A 13,820-nucleotide genomic window follows, 5' to 3' on the forward strand; every position below is an offset into this window, starting at 1 on the left:
GAGCTGCCTGGCGGTGCGTTTCAGTTTTGGCTGTCACGGCACGAGGTGAAGAGCTGACAGAGCAGAAATGACATCACTTCATACTTTTGCCACGGGACGCTGACACGAGCGGACGCGAGAGGGCCGCGGGACCCCCGTGCCCCGCTGCGGGCAGAAGGGATGGCAGCCAGCGCGGGCGCTGCGACCCTCACGGCTGCGGGGGGCTACCGACACAGCAGGGCACCGCGGGCACCGACCTGGAGGCTGACGCTCAAGGGACACGGGGGCTGCTCCGAACCAAACCCAGGGATACAGCCACAGCTTGCCTGTAGAAGGAAAGCTGTCAGAAAAGCCAACTGCTGCCTGTGGCTTTAACCATACTAAAGAGGAACGCTTGCTTTTCTACTAAATGTTTTTTCTACTAAAGAAGAAAAGGGAACAGACACTAAAAACACACTAACCCTTCGGATGCAAGTAACACGTGCTCTTGCCACTGGCACGTTTTGCCAGGAGATGTTAAGGTTAGTTTTGTTCTTGCTGCTCAAACGCACCAACAAAGCAGCAGCAGGAATGCCCGTTAGTTACGTGCTCTGTAGCGGACAGGGACCAGGGACACAGCGCTGCAGTCCTGGAGCCAAAGAGAGTGGTTGGGAGAAAAGCGTTAGTGCCAAATCCTACGTATAAAACTGCTCAAAAGGAATCGCTGGGAAGGATACTGGTAAAGAAGTCTGAAAGCGCCATCGCCTGCTCCACACCAGCTGTCAGCCACGCACTGTCTGTCTACAGTGTTTTTATGGCACTCGTCTCTCACCCCAGCTGCCAGTGCCTCCCCTACCCCTGCTATCCCGGAGCACGCCCGCGGGACAGAGGGGCGTTACTTCCCCTGCAGCGGGGGGGAGCAGGGGCCGGGGGGTGCTCGCTTGCCAGTGAGCCAGTCCCGCCTTCCACGGGCAGTCTGCGAAAGCCAGCGGGCACGAATCCCGTACAAGAAATTCTTGCGCAAAGTCTGAACAGGGCCCTTGAGCTTGCACAAGGAGCCACGTTCTCCCACCTCTTCCAGTTGCTACGAGTGGCGTAAACACAGCGTGGCGTGACTTGCCGCGGTCACAAAGGACGTCTGTGATAGAAAAGAAACTGAAACAGATCATTAAATTTGGACTTCAGGAGCTGAACCGTCTTTACCTGTCTTATCATTCAACACTCCAGACGGCCTCTACTTGCATGTCAGGAAATCTCCCTCGTAGCCCGGTAGGTTCACCTCTTACCTCTCCTCCAGCGCCTGGTCCCAGGATGCTATACAAGGATGAAAGGGCTGCCATCCCTCAGTCGTCGTTTTTGGGCTATTCTTGCATCTACCAAGGAGTCCCAGTGGTCACGCTGCTACGTAAAGCCCTTACACATGAGGAAAAAGGACTTCTCCTTTACTGCACAGCAAGTCGCGTTTCTAAATGAGTATGAGGAGTTACAGACCGAGATAAAATGATGACTGAACAGCAGGAATTTGGGGGTGAAATGGCAACACTCTTCCACATGAACATTGCAAACTCTTGTGTTCAAAGAACATCAACTGGCTTAAAAGTTAAAAACAAAAAACTAATCTTAGTTTAAATCTCATTTTCTATTTTTGCCGTGTTTTATATCTACTCAGGGCTTGGGGATTTTGATTTTATTTTCTTTCCATCCATAGAAGTGCCACAAGTCACAAGAAATCAAGACTCTCACAAACCTCTCTGTTCCCTATGCAGGTTTTTTTAAGTAAAACACCAAACATGACCACAAAGAGTCAGAAAAGAGGGAGCATCAAAACGTACTCAGTCTATTCCTCTTCCATTCAGACAGGAAAGAAAGAAGCAAGAATCCACACAGTCAAAAGATGTGAGAATATTTCTTTTTAATTTAAAACAGTTGCAACAACGTCCTTCACAACCTTTCTCATCTCAGACAAATACTCTCCAAAATGTTAACAGTGCTCCAAGCAAACAACCCCGAATGGTGCAAAGTAAAACCAGTACAGACGCTTCCAGGATACAACAGTAAAACCGCTGAAGAGTGAACAGAAATCAGAAACTGATCTCAGCCATTAAGGTAGGAAGGGCAATGGGAAAAGAATAAAAAGTTATATCCAGTTACATATTTTGCATAGTCTTTCAATGCATGAAAACAGCACAGAAGATAAAAATGGCTGCTGCCAGGATGGAGAACAAAAGGAATGAATTGGAGATGCTTTTAAAACAATCGCACGAGCTCTGGTCGCATCCGTACTCAGAACGCGCGCTACGACCCAGGGGAGGCTGCCTGAATCAAAGAAAATGGACTGACGCTGCTTTCAGTTACACCAAAGTCAGAGGTAATACCACTGAACCCAGCAGAACGACACGTGATAGGAGTCCAGAAACATCTAGGCTTGTTTTTAAACCATAGCTTTGAATAAATTAATTTTTTATCCTAATTATATTTTAGCTAGGAAGATTAAATAGGAGTTTGTGTCTACATGTGTTTTGGAGACTGGAGATTGATCTCTGAGTCATGCTGCTAGGAATGAGAGGGGAAAAGATCTTGAGGTTTTCTTCCTTCCACTCTCCTAACCTAAACGTATCATATGAAAAAGTAAAAATCAGTGCGAGAAACAAGAGCGTTATTTGCTGCCTGGCTTGCCGTAATTCTCAGGTTAGATTGTCGCAAACAGCTCACAGTGATTTTTCTTCCTCCCCCGTTTTTGTCAAGAGGCTCTCAGCACACCTAACCCCGACAGTGATGTCGGTACCCGGCCACGCGGAGCTTCCCCACCAGCCACTGCCCAGGTCGCGCACTGAGGCCTGGCCCGGCACAATTACGTGCATACAAATTCTAGCAGGCAAAGCCTGCTAAATTAAGTCATCTATTCAGTCAGTCTGATTGCGGCTTCTTCATGCTGAAGTTTAAAAAAAAAAAAAAAACAAGCAAAAAAAAACAAAAAACAAACACCAAAAAACCCAAACTCCTCTCCCCCACATTAGACTGAAGAGTCAGGAGTTTACACCCTGCTCCTCCAGATTCACGATGTTCTTCACACATATCCCATCGCAAAAGTGAGATGACTTAACTGGCCATTTGAAAAAGGAGGGAAGCCGCTACTTTGGGAGATGGTAATTCCTCAAACAGCTGAAGAACTCTAACATATTTTCAAGTACTAAATTTCAGAAGATCCGTAAGCCTTTCCCCTAAACTGCCGCCCGCGCTCCTGACCCCCGCGGCAGTTTCGGCAGGCAGCACCCGAGAGCGAGGAACTGAGAAGCCTTTCAGAAGCCGAGCTGTACGGCTCACCGGTGGCAGCCAGCCAGTGGCTCTCCCCTTTCATTTACCATTTCCAGTTTATCACCTGCCAGCCTTCCCAGTGTGCCTCCGACTGACAGCAGCCAGTCCCACAGCCATCCCAGTTTTAGGATGTACCGGACAAATGGTTTGCAAGAGTCCAAGCTCCATCCTTAGTCCTACGAGACCAGCCACGTTTCCAGTTTAACAATGAACATGGGAACAACTCTTTATTTACCTGAGGTTTCAAAATAAAAATGTAGTGGCCAGCCGATCTTGTTCGTTTACAAACAGCCCTTTGAGCTCACGAGGCAAGAGGGAAGCTGTTGTGTTGAATTTCTTTGTATATAACTGGGCATTCAAAACCACAGATATACAGAAGTATACTGTTCCTTCACTTTAAATAGATGTATCACTGCATAATTTGCTGATCCCATTTTCAAGTCTGGCATTTTCTGGTGAAATACACAAATACTCAAAACCTGGAAGAAGGAAAAAAATTACTGGCAGCTTTTATTTTGCCCAGAACTGGTGGCTCAATGATTACAAGGCAGCTGAATCTCCCAGGAGCCACTCACTGATGTGCCAGGACGCTGTTCTTTTGTGTCAGTAAGAGCACTGCGTGCAGGAAGCTTTCCCAGCAATTAGGCACCGTTTACACTCTACAGAATTATTGCACTAGAATTTATCTCATAATCTTTTAAGATCAAAACCTGTTTTTAAAAAAACCAAAAAAAACCAAAAATCAACAGTGTTTTTTGGCTCTGCATGAGGCTATATGACCAGAGGGAGAACTATTTTTCTCCAAACGCTGGAAAAAAATAAAATGCCCTACTCATAACCCGATTTTTAATTTGGGTTCTCGTCTATAGTGTGTAGCTGCCTGAATTTTGCTATTAAACTTGCAGGCACTGACTGCAGAGAAAATGTAATTACACCTCCCTGCCTCTCTTGCACCCTGTAAGGAGGATTTTTTTCTATTTTTTGACTGTTCCAATTTATTTTGAGGGCTCAGTAAGATTATATGAGGCAACTCCAGCAACAGTCTCTAAGCAGTGGCCAACACTGTGAACCTTCGGGGGCTTTTGGAATCGTGAAAGGTTTTGCACTCACCATTGTATTTTTGCACTCACCATTGTATTGAATTAGTGTTTTCAAATACAATTTAAAAACCCACATATATATTCTTGCATGTGACACAAACTGAAATAACACCCCAAAAATAAAGGACAGGAAAGGCCAGCCCCTACCTACCCCCCCATCAGAGATACAACCCCCTTGTAGAAGGTGCCTGCTGAAGAGATCAGATTATTGGTGTGTTTGCAAGTTTTCAGAAAGCTGAAACTTTGTTTCAAAGTGGGGGTTTTTTTGTTTGTTTTTTTTTTGTTGTTGTTCTTGTTTATCATTCAGTTTGTTTGTTTGTTTGTTTTTTTTAAGGGAGGAGAGGGGGGCAAATCAATAAATCAGCAATTTTACTAAGCCATTTCCCCCACTCATGGATGGAACTAAATATTTAAGCAATCTTTGGCAGAAAGCAGAATTGCACTGTGAGTACTTTGTCAGGGAGTTGATTTCAGCTGGAATGTGAGTGGTCTAGATGCAAATTTCCCTGAAATAAATGTAATGGGCCATTAACCCCTTCTTCACCTCCTTCATAAGAAAAAAATTAAATAATAGCCTTGCCTTTCCTGAGGGTATGCATTTAATTTTATAGTCAGAAAGTCTGCTTCTTTTAGCCATCTGTAATCCTGAATCTGTTGGAATAACTTGCAAAACAAACATTTAAGAGAAGATGAAGAAACCTATGACTGCAAAAATAAAATCTACTATTTCTCTTTGGCAGAAAATGTACAGGTCACTGTCAGGAGATTGCTTCCGTCTCCATTAGTTTTAGGCTTATGCATCAAGAAGGCAAACCAAAATACCATAAACCTGAATTCCAACAGATGTAACTTTAGCTGACTTTTCTCACCGTACTGAAAATAATTTCTCAAATAAGACATTCTGCTTTGAAGAATGCTCGCACACCCCCTCCCTCCAACTTCGTATGCGATATCATTTCTCTAAGTGGTCTGGACTCTGGTTGAAAACACTGCCTCCCAGTTACCAAAGATGCAAATATTTCTTCGTCGTCTTCAACAGAGGCATGGACAGAACAGGCAGGATCTGGGCTGAACCGCGCTGGTTTTGTTCAACACTGAAACTTCTGGTTTTTCCACATACTAGCTGCAAACTCCACCAGTAATCTGCATGGTCTTAAGGTATCCTTTAAGGTGTATAAATTTAAAACAACGTACTTACTATACATCACCTAATAGAAATTTTCCCTCTAACACTTAAGGCGGCATCAAATGACTGTTTTTAAATAAACTATAAACATCCCACGGTTTCCTTTCCTTTTGGCAGTCCAAGGGTTAGGGGTCTTTCGTTGGTTTTAGATTTTCTTTTTCATTGTACACTTTTTTGGGCAGGTTAAAAAGGCGTATGGCTTCTTAAGGCCAGGTAACAGATTTGAGGCCTAACTTGGTATCCTGTGGTAAAAATAAATGTAGCCCAGGTCTTTGGGAGGTCGTTCTGAGGCGCAGACTCTAAGGTCATTGTAGATCACCCATCTGAAATGAAATGAAAACAACACTGATTACATTCCATGTGTATAAAAAGCATCACAAGTTTATGAGGGGCTTCTCCGACCCAAACTTCAAAGAGCTTAAAATCTAAAATCAGGCATTGCAACAGGAACAAAAGATCAGAGAAACAGCTGAAGCAGATTTACTGTCAGAGTCAGGAACTGAAAAGGAAGAGGGACGTGCAGAAGAATGTGTAGTTACAGTTCAAATGAAGGAAAATCAGGGACTTCCAATGCCAAATAATACCAAATAATAGGAGCATATCAAAACCACAGCCAAGATCAGCACCGCAGTACTACCCATACTAGTATCAGCCCATAGTTTGATGCATTTCTATTGATGGGGAATGAAAGGAAGTTGGGGGAAGCTCAGATAAACAAAGCCAGATACAGAACTGATGCCCCAAAACAAACAGAGATTTGGAACAGCAAGCATAGGAGAGCCGATGGTACATTTCAGCATAGACCTCAGCAGAATCAGAACTGACTCATTGCATCTACAATCTGTAACAATCTTCATTTCTTTGGCGGGAAATGTATACATGGTAATGACATGCACGTTTTGTCTGCCATGACTAGGCACCCTGCTCTGTACAGACGCACGCTTCCAAGAAAACATTCGCTCATCCTTGTGTCTCTCTCCCAGTTCCACTCACCTTCCTTCTTTTTTGAGATGACAAACGTAGTGGCCACTCATCGTGGATGTTCCCATGTGGCTGATGAACCCAAACAGCTCGTATCCTGTTTAAGAAATACAAATGGGACCATAAGTCTTTTATCGCTAATGTTGCAATATGACTCCAGGGAAAGCTTTCTTTCTAATACTGGAGAAGCAGCTAAGCACTCCTGACTCAGGCTCTGCATCCCCAAACACAGCTTCTGTTAAGACTGCAGCACATTCTCGCTTTAACTAGTGGTCAGATTCACCGTCAAACATCAAACCAATCCAAGTCAAACCCACATAGATCTGTGCACGTACAGCGGGGCTGTGATCACAGCCCCTACCAGGAAAGAGAAAACAGCAGATTCATTCCCAGTTCAAGGAGAAGCACCACAGAAAGTGCCAGATATGGAGTTCACTCTGCACACAAATTAGCTATGCCTATAAGTGTGATCACAGATCCCCTATAAATCAAAGGAAAAACAGGAGTTCAAATTTCAGCAGCCCATGAAAGAAAGGACAGGAAAGAAACCTCTTCCTTTAATATGAGGACGATTTTTGTGCTTAGAGTCTCCGGAGAACTCAGCATTGGTTCTTGCTCCCCACCCATTCATGCCATTCACCCAAATTACCACCAAAAGGAAAAGGGTACCTTCTTTCAGGATATTGCATAAAGACAGGGGCCTGGATTTTGGTGGAGAGGGCTTTCTGGAGCCATTTTACAGTATCATGTTGGTTATCAGGATTTCAGGCACTCAGTAAATGGTCTCAGTCTATAAAGGCTAAGTACCACAAAAAATAATTACTCCAAATCTTTTTTTTAACCTAATGATAATCAATGTTTCCCATGTCTCCAAGAGACTTAAGATTGGTCTTTATAATGTTAGAAACAAAGAAATGAATGTTCTTACATAATAACAGCAACCACAGAAACTAAAATCAAATTGGCTGTTGGTTTTGTTTTTTTTTCATAAGACCACTACAGTCAAGATCAGAGGTACAAGTTTAGAACATACTGCAGTTATTAGAATTGGTCACTAAAGACCCTTCAAAAAAGGTTATGTGATATCCTTATGTTAGAACCACCGCTGAGCTTTTGTACTCTAGTGCTTTTACACTTACAATAGGTTCTTTGCCTACTTCACAACTTTGGCTGCTGTACATTAGCCCCATCTTGTGGTTTATTTAGCACTAGTACGACTGAGGATCCCAAAGAAAAAACCAAAAGAAAGCAGCAAAGCAGTACGTGCAGGATACCAGCTATACCTGCCATATTTAGAATAAGGAACTGTGGTTGAAGGGATTATCAAATCTCCTATCAGACCACAGGCGGACAGAAACTCAGGTGGCCTGTAACAGCAGCGTTATCTTTGGGATGCTCAGCCTCTGAAGATTTAAACATTCTAGCTTTTTTTTGTCTTTTTATCTTATAGCAACAGAACAAAAAGCAAAGCTAGGCCAGGAGAGACTTATATGCTGCAGCAACAAGAAACTTGGACTCAGGTTATTCAGTGAGTCCAGGGAAAGTTTCCTGAGCAAACACAGCCCACAGAATTTAGCAGCCCCACAGAGCTGGACTCAGCCCCAAGAGCAAGACTGGAAGTAAATTGTCTGGATCGTGGCCAAAAAACCCACGATAACTACTTTCAAAACAGAAAGGAGTTCTACAAACGGTGTAGGTGTGATGCAACAACATGATAGCCAGTTCTAAGCTGAAGGAGAACTTACTTCCAGACCCATCTTTGATCCTGGGTCCCTCCGACCCTGTCTCTGCAAGGATATTGGCATTAGCGTTGTTCTCCATATTCATCATGTCCAAAGCAGGCTCGCTTTCTTCCTCGAGTTCAGGGTGGCTGAAGATCCATTCCAGCGCACGCTCCAAGTTATTGTTCTGTCAGTCAAACGAGCAGAAGAGCAGCCTTTAATACATTCTCTGGCGTCATGCTACTATTCACCGGCCTTTGAACAGAGTAAGGATCGTGGTCGACAGCACTTAAAACTTGTAAGATACATACTCTACCTCCATGGAAAATAATATTCAACAAGCACTCTGCAGAAGCTTGACAGATGGAAAAGAAATCCTCCCACAATTAATCCCCGTGGCCCCCGGGTTCTCATCTTGAAGATGCATAGTCCAGGTTTTTTCTCAACAGATGGTAAAAGAAGCTAAGTTTTCCTCACTTTCCTCCACATTTTAACATTCGAGAGAAACACACAAACCACCTTCCCCACTCTAACCCAGACAAGTCAGGCATCCCACACTTTGCCAGAATAGTTCTATGTGCATCATCCACTCACTGGCTTTTTATACACGTTTCAAAGGCATCTGAGCATGCACAAGCACAAAGCACATAATATGAAACGAAACCCAAGTGCTACCGATAACTCAAGGAACTCACTGTTGCCTTCAGCGCTTGAATTGCTAGATTCCTTTGGAAGCCCATAGAAATGATAATTGCAACCATCTCTTCGGGAGGTTGGTTATCTAGCCCAACAGCTCCAAACGCAGCTGCTCCACTGGAAGCAACTTCTCCAAACGCAGGTATGACCAATGGCTCAGCAAAGTCTGGAACAAACAAACACTCATCAGTTTGTTCTTTTGCCTCACTGAACTGGAAAGTCAACAACAAACACAAACAAACAACAAACAGGACCTCAAAAGCAGTCCTGAAATCAATGTAAGTTCATTTCACTGGCCCAGTTGGGACTTAGATGTGCAGAAGGCCTTAAAAACAACAAGATGAACATGCACATTACAAAATATCTAGGTGGACAAACTCATACTGAGCAGGCTGGAACAACATGGCACACCACGGAAGTGAAACAACTGCAGGAAAGTAGCAAAGACCGGTATGGAAGCAATGATGACACCAGAACAGTCAATAACCCAGCTGATATATGTACAGATGTAAAATGAACTGATTCCCTAGCTGAAATATGTCAGCTAAGCCCAAGTGAAATGCATTCCCCATTTACACAAGCAACACAAAAGCCCACAGCGAAGTGTGAACTCAACCAAATCTGGAGTTCCCTGGCAAGGGAGTGCTCAGCTATACTCAGTGCTGAATCACGGGTCCAAACTTTGCATGGATGAAACAGAGGAAGTGGAGAACATCTAGCAGCCCCGTCCATCAGCAGATAGCCCAAGTGCTAAGTACGGCATGAATGCTCTAGCCTGAGCTAGAGAAGGCTGATGTGGAAGAAAAGCATCCGGACCACAGGATTCTTTGTACTTACACTTGGTCCCAAGTCAGCTTCCCCCTTGGCAGCACAGGCCTAGCCAAAGGGTGGAAAACAGAGAGCTGGCCCACACCATCACTGAGGACAGGAGAGCGTACTTCTGGTGTAGCTTAGGCTTGTTGTCTTCTTCTAGGCAGAGGATGCCACATAACGGTCAAGACCCGCATATCCCAGGAGCAGCTTAGGAAAATTCACTCACACCTCCAGGTTTCCTGGGGTGGGGAAGGGGGCCGTTGTTTCTCTGTCGCACATTATAAAATTTCTACTGACTGCCAAAACACACAACGAGGAGTTGAGTTTAACTTACACCTTCCAACCACTGACCTGGTTCTTCCATGTGCGCAACGACCCAGTTGAAAGCGACTTCAGCACCCAGGTTGCCTGTATAGTACACAGCTTTCCGACATGCTTCCAAAGGAAAACCCATCTCTGCCAGTTGCATAACTGAAGACTCGTCAATATCTAGAGCTACAAGAAAGGACCTTCTAAAATATAAAAGTCTAATTTCATCCCTCGTATAGTATTCCTTATTGTGATTCACGGTGCCACATATTACAATACACACCTCTTGCATTTGTTTTAGTACCACAGTAAACCCACACCCATTAGAAAACAGCCTCGTGCAAAACATTATAGCATTTGTTATGGACTTACTGATAATCTTTTGTCTCAGTAATCTACATAGGTCCTTAAAGCTTGATGAATTCCTACAGGACTTTATTTATTAAAGAAATTCACCACTGCATTTCAAGGGGTGAAGAAGTTAGGTGCTGAGCTTAGCTAGAGATAGCGGCCAAAAGCAATCACCTCTCTTAAAGGCAGGATCTTACAGGTGAGAGAGACAACAGCTGCTGGATCTAGCAGTCTCCAGTTGAACTTCATCTCTGAATGACAGGGCCCGACAGCTTCAGCCGAGATCAGAGTCCGGAGGGAGCCAGGATCAAGCAGCGGTGACCCCCAGAACTGCAAGATCCTGCTGATGAGCAGCAGATAGAGGCGCGGCTCATATTCTGGCTACACTGATGCTACTACAGCCTCTTAAAGAGTCCTGCACACATGCAAGTAAATGCTGAACAAGTACAAAAATCAGCTGTTATGTAGAAGCATGCAGGGCAATACTCCATGCCTCTCTGTGAAGACAGAGAAGCCATTAGATGAGCAAAAGCATGACAATTTTTTAAGCTGCTGAAATACCAGTTTCAGAAACATGAGATACGTACACTCCACGAAATGGTTCGTCATACGATCTGAGAAAGGAAAAAAACAGGGAAAAGGACTTATACGAAGGCCAAGTAGACTCATACGGGAAAAACAATTCCATGTTTTTGAAGTCATAGAAACATTTGACCTCATACAGGCAAGGCATGTTCACGCTTACATCCCTGACGTTTTTGCCATGAATTAGACCAGGGAGGTTTCTGCCCGGTGATTTCCCCAACTCAACTCAGAGCAAAGTGCCATTGGTACTATAAACCAGTAGGAAATATAGCTGATGGCTGACCTAAACCAACTTAAGCAAGAATCTGCTTTTTTATAAATAAGGTACCGTCACCCATGCACTTACACTAAAACTAGGTCAGTCCCTTGAGCAAGAGGATAAAAAAAGAACCAGCTTTGGTAAGGAACCTACAGATAAGGGATAAAATTAAGACCTTTAGAGAACTGAATTTTGCCATAGCTTTTGCTCTGATACACATCAGCTCCTTGAGACAGAGCCTTTTTTAATGGGCTGTACAGCCCACATACATCCAGAGAAGTGGACTATGCATGCATGCACAGCTGCTAGGGCCTGCTGCAACCTAACAATTCTTGTAATTTAAAAATGAATAATAAGATTTTCAATCTTAATTTATGCCTGGAAAGCTTTTTTCTTAAATTGTAGTCCTTTGTGTATTCAGTATTGTTGTACTGTGAATGAATCGATTCTGCACGCATGGTGCGTTTGTTGTTCCACCTTGAACCAAAATGTTTCAAGTTATCCAAGTCAACTCCGCAACTGAAGAGAAGACCATCTGCTCAGAACTGTAACACTAAAATCCTGCAGCAAGCAGTCATAGTAACTGACACATTTTAAATTCCTTCTGACCAGAACGGACCATATACCGGTACACAAGGGAGTACACAAGAACAGAGAGACTGATTTAGCTACAATATCACCCAGACTGCTTTATCACCTGGTTTTAGACAAGAGTTAGTACAAAAGTGCTCAAAAGATAACAGCAGTTTAGTAACACCTCTTATGCAAATGGAAAGAATGAGTGGATTAATGCTCCACTCCACTTCTGACACCTATCATGAGACCCAGTGTAGGGGTCTGAGACCAAGTCCTCTGCACCAGGCCCTGGGAAGTGCACAGTGACTTTACTGAAAGGGAGTCATGAGCATGCACTGAAAATAATAATAATGATCTACTTCACAAAATATGTTGTCTATCTTTGGGCACAGCAATTTAATAAAAATATGAATTATTTGGAGAAAGTCCAGAGCAACAGCATTAATCATAAATCCTGAAAACATCAAAGCAGAAAAGCTGGAAGAACTAAGGTTGTATAGCAGGGAGGAAAAAAAAGCTGTGGGGTGTTGTAACAGTCTTCAATTGCAGAAGCACAGAGCTGCTTTTTTGTTCATAGCTCCAAAAGGTGAAGATTGAGGAGAATCAGTGTGTGCTGGAGGGAAAGGGGAATACAGGGAAGAATCAGGAGAGAAGTCAGTAAATACCTTTTGGGTCATCGGGAATGATAATGGGAGGAGCAATGTCTGGAAGTTCCTCTTCTCCTGGCTGGAGACCCCTGGCCCGAAGGTGGCTGATATCTAGGAAATCTGGCATGTCTACAGAAACATCTACAGAAGCAGAGAAACAGGCTAAGCTTATGAATCCAGCAAAATGATCTCATGGTGCACCCTACCCCTTCGGAGAGGGGACTCTGGTACTCAAGCTACAAACACAGCTAGGATTCTCCTCCTGAAATCGGTTATTGGGAAATCCGGAACACTAAAGCACAATTTAGCTCGGAGGTCAGACTACACGAAACTGTATTTTAACTCCACAGACCTGACAGTCTGCTTTAATTTGTCATTAAAAAAAAGAAGATTCAATTAGGATCTTCACAGTATAAACCTGAGACTCAAGCCAGGTCCTCATTATAGACCAAAGTGTGTACACCTTATAGATTATCTTGGATAGAATGAGAAAAAGGTAAATATAAAGGGCACATACCAAGCTTTTTGGGTATCCAATCAAGGCCAAAGGTGAATTTCTTTATCTGCACCACTAAATACTCAGGAAACGAAGCAAAACGAGAAGTCCTGGGAAGCACAAGAAATACAATTCAGTGAAAGAAGGCAACAAAATCACAAGCGGCACAGATTTCAGTACCTCATACACACTGAGACGAGTAACTTTAGCCCTGAGTGAGATGAATAGTGATGGATTTTATAAACATAAATTTCACAAAGAAGTTTTCAAGTACAGTGGAGAAGTATGGTAGTAGCTTTCTATGGATTCATAGCCTGAATGTCAGCCCAAACCCTTGCAGACAATTCAGCTTGTAGGAAGATTATAGAAAACAACTACAAGTAATATAAAACCTGCTTACTCAAGTTGGTCTGAAGTTGAATGTCAGGAAATAAATTTTGAATGACTTTTTGGCTAGAACTTCAGGGCATGGCCTTAAAACACAGCTTGGACAGAATGAAGTAACAATTAAATCTGCACTTTTTTTCACTCCCTTTCTAGTAACAGTAGCATTGCCCATGAGGTATCAGTCCACCTAGAAAGCATTTCATTAAGCAAAGATAAAGAAGTTGTCATTTGTAGTTTTTCACATGAAAGTGCTATATAACCCCCCCCCTCCCATTATATTCTTATTGAGCTACTGTCATATTTATCAAAATAGAGGAGGACTCTTGAGTTTAAGGGGATGCCTGGTATTTGCTCACTTAATGAAAGGAAAAAGTTTAATCTTGAACACAATGTAACATCATATGTACCGCCATTCTCCTTCTCTATGCTCCCACTTTTCC

At 43.3% G+C, this 13,820-nt stretch overlaps 1 protein-coding gene across 2 annotated transcripts in view; it reads right to left on the bottom strand.

Moving 5' to 3' along the window:
* Window positions 1–5,788: 5,788 nt before the first annotated feature.
* USP13 (ubiquitin specific peptidase 13) overlaps window positions 5,789–13,820 on the bottom strand; it is a gene marked incomplete at both ends in the record, with an annotated part of 53,663 nt that continues 45,631 nt past the window's right edge. The window contains 8 exons of one of the 2 annotated variants that reach the window (XM_082319534.1): window positions 5,789–5,882; window positions 6,553–6,637; window positions 8,286–8,448; window positions 8,957–9,123; window positions 10,122–10,265; window positions 11,018–11,044; window positions 12,516–12,638; window positions 13,015–13,103. In XM_082319534.1, coding sequence (XP_082175660.1) covers window positions 5,789–5,882; window positions 6,553–6,637; window positions 8,286–8,448; window positions 8,957–9,123; window positions 10,122–10,265; window positions 11,018–11,044; window positions 12,516–12,638; window positions 13,015–13,103 — 892 coding nt within the window. Of the gene's footprint in view, window positions 5,883–6,552; window positions 6,638–8,285; window positions 8,449–8,956; window positions 9,124–10,121; window positions 10,365–11,017; window positions 11,045–12,515; window positions 12,639–13,014; window positions 13,104–13,820 lie in introns of both variants that reach the window. The other variant, XM_082319533.1, reaches the window with a different exon arrangement.

This window comes from Platalea leucorodia (assembly GCF_965183815.1).
Source record: "Platalea leucorodia genome assembly, chromosome: 8".
Classification (NCBI taxonomy): domain Eukaryota; kingdom Metazoa; phylum Chordata; class Aves; order Pelecaniformes; family Threskiornithidae; genus Platalea; species Platalea leucorodia.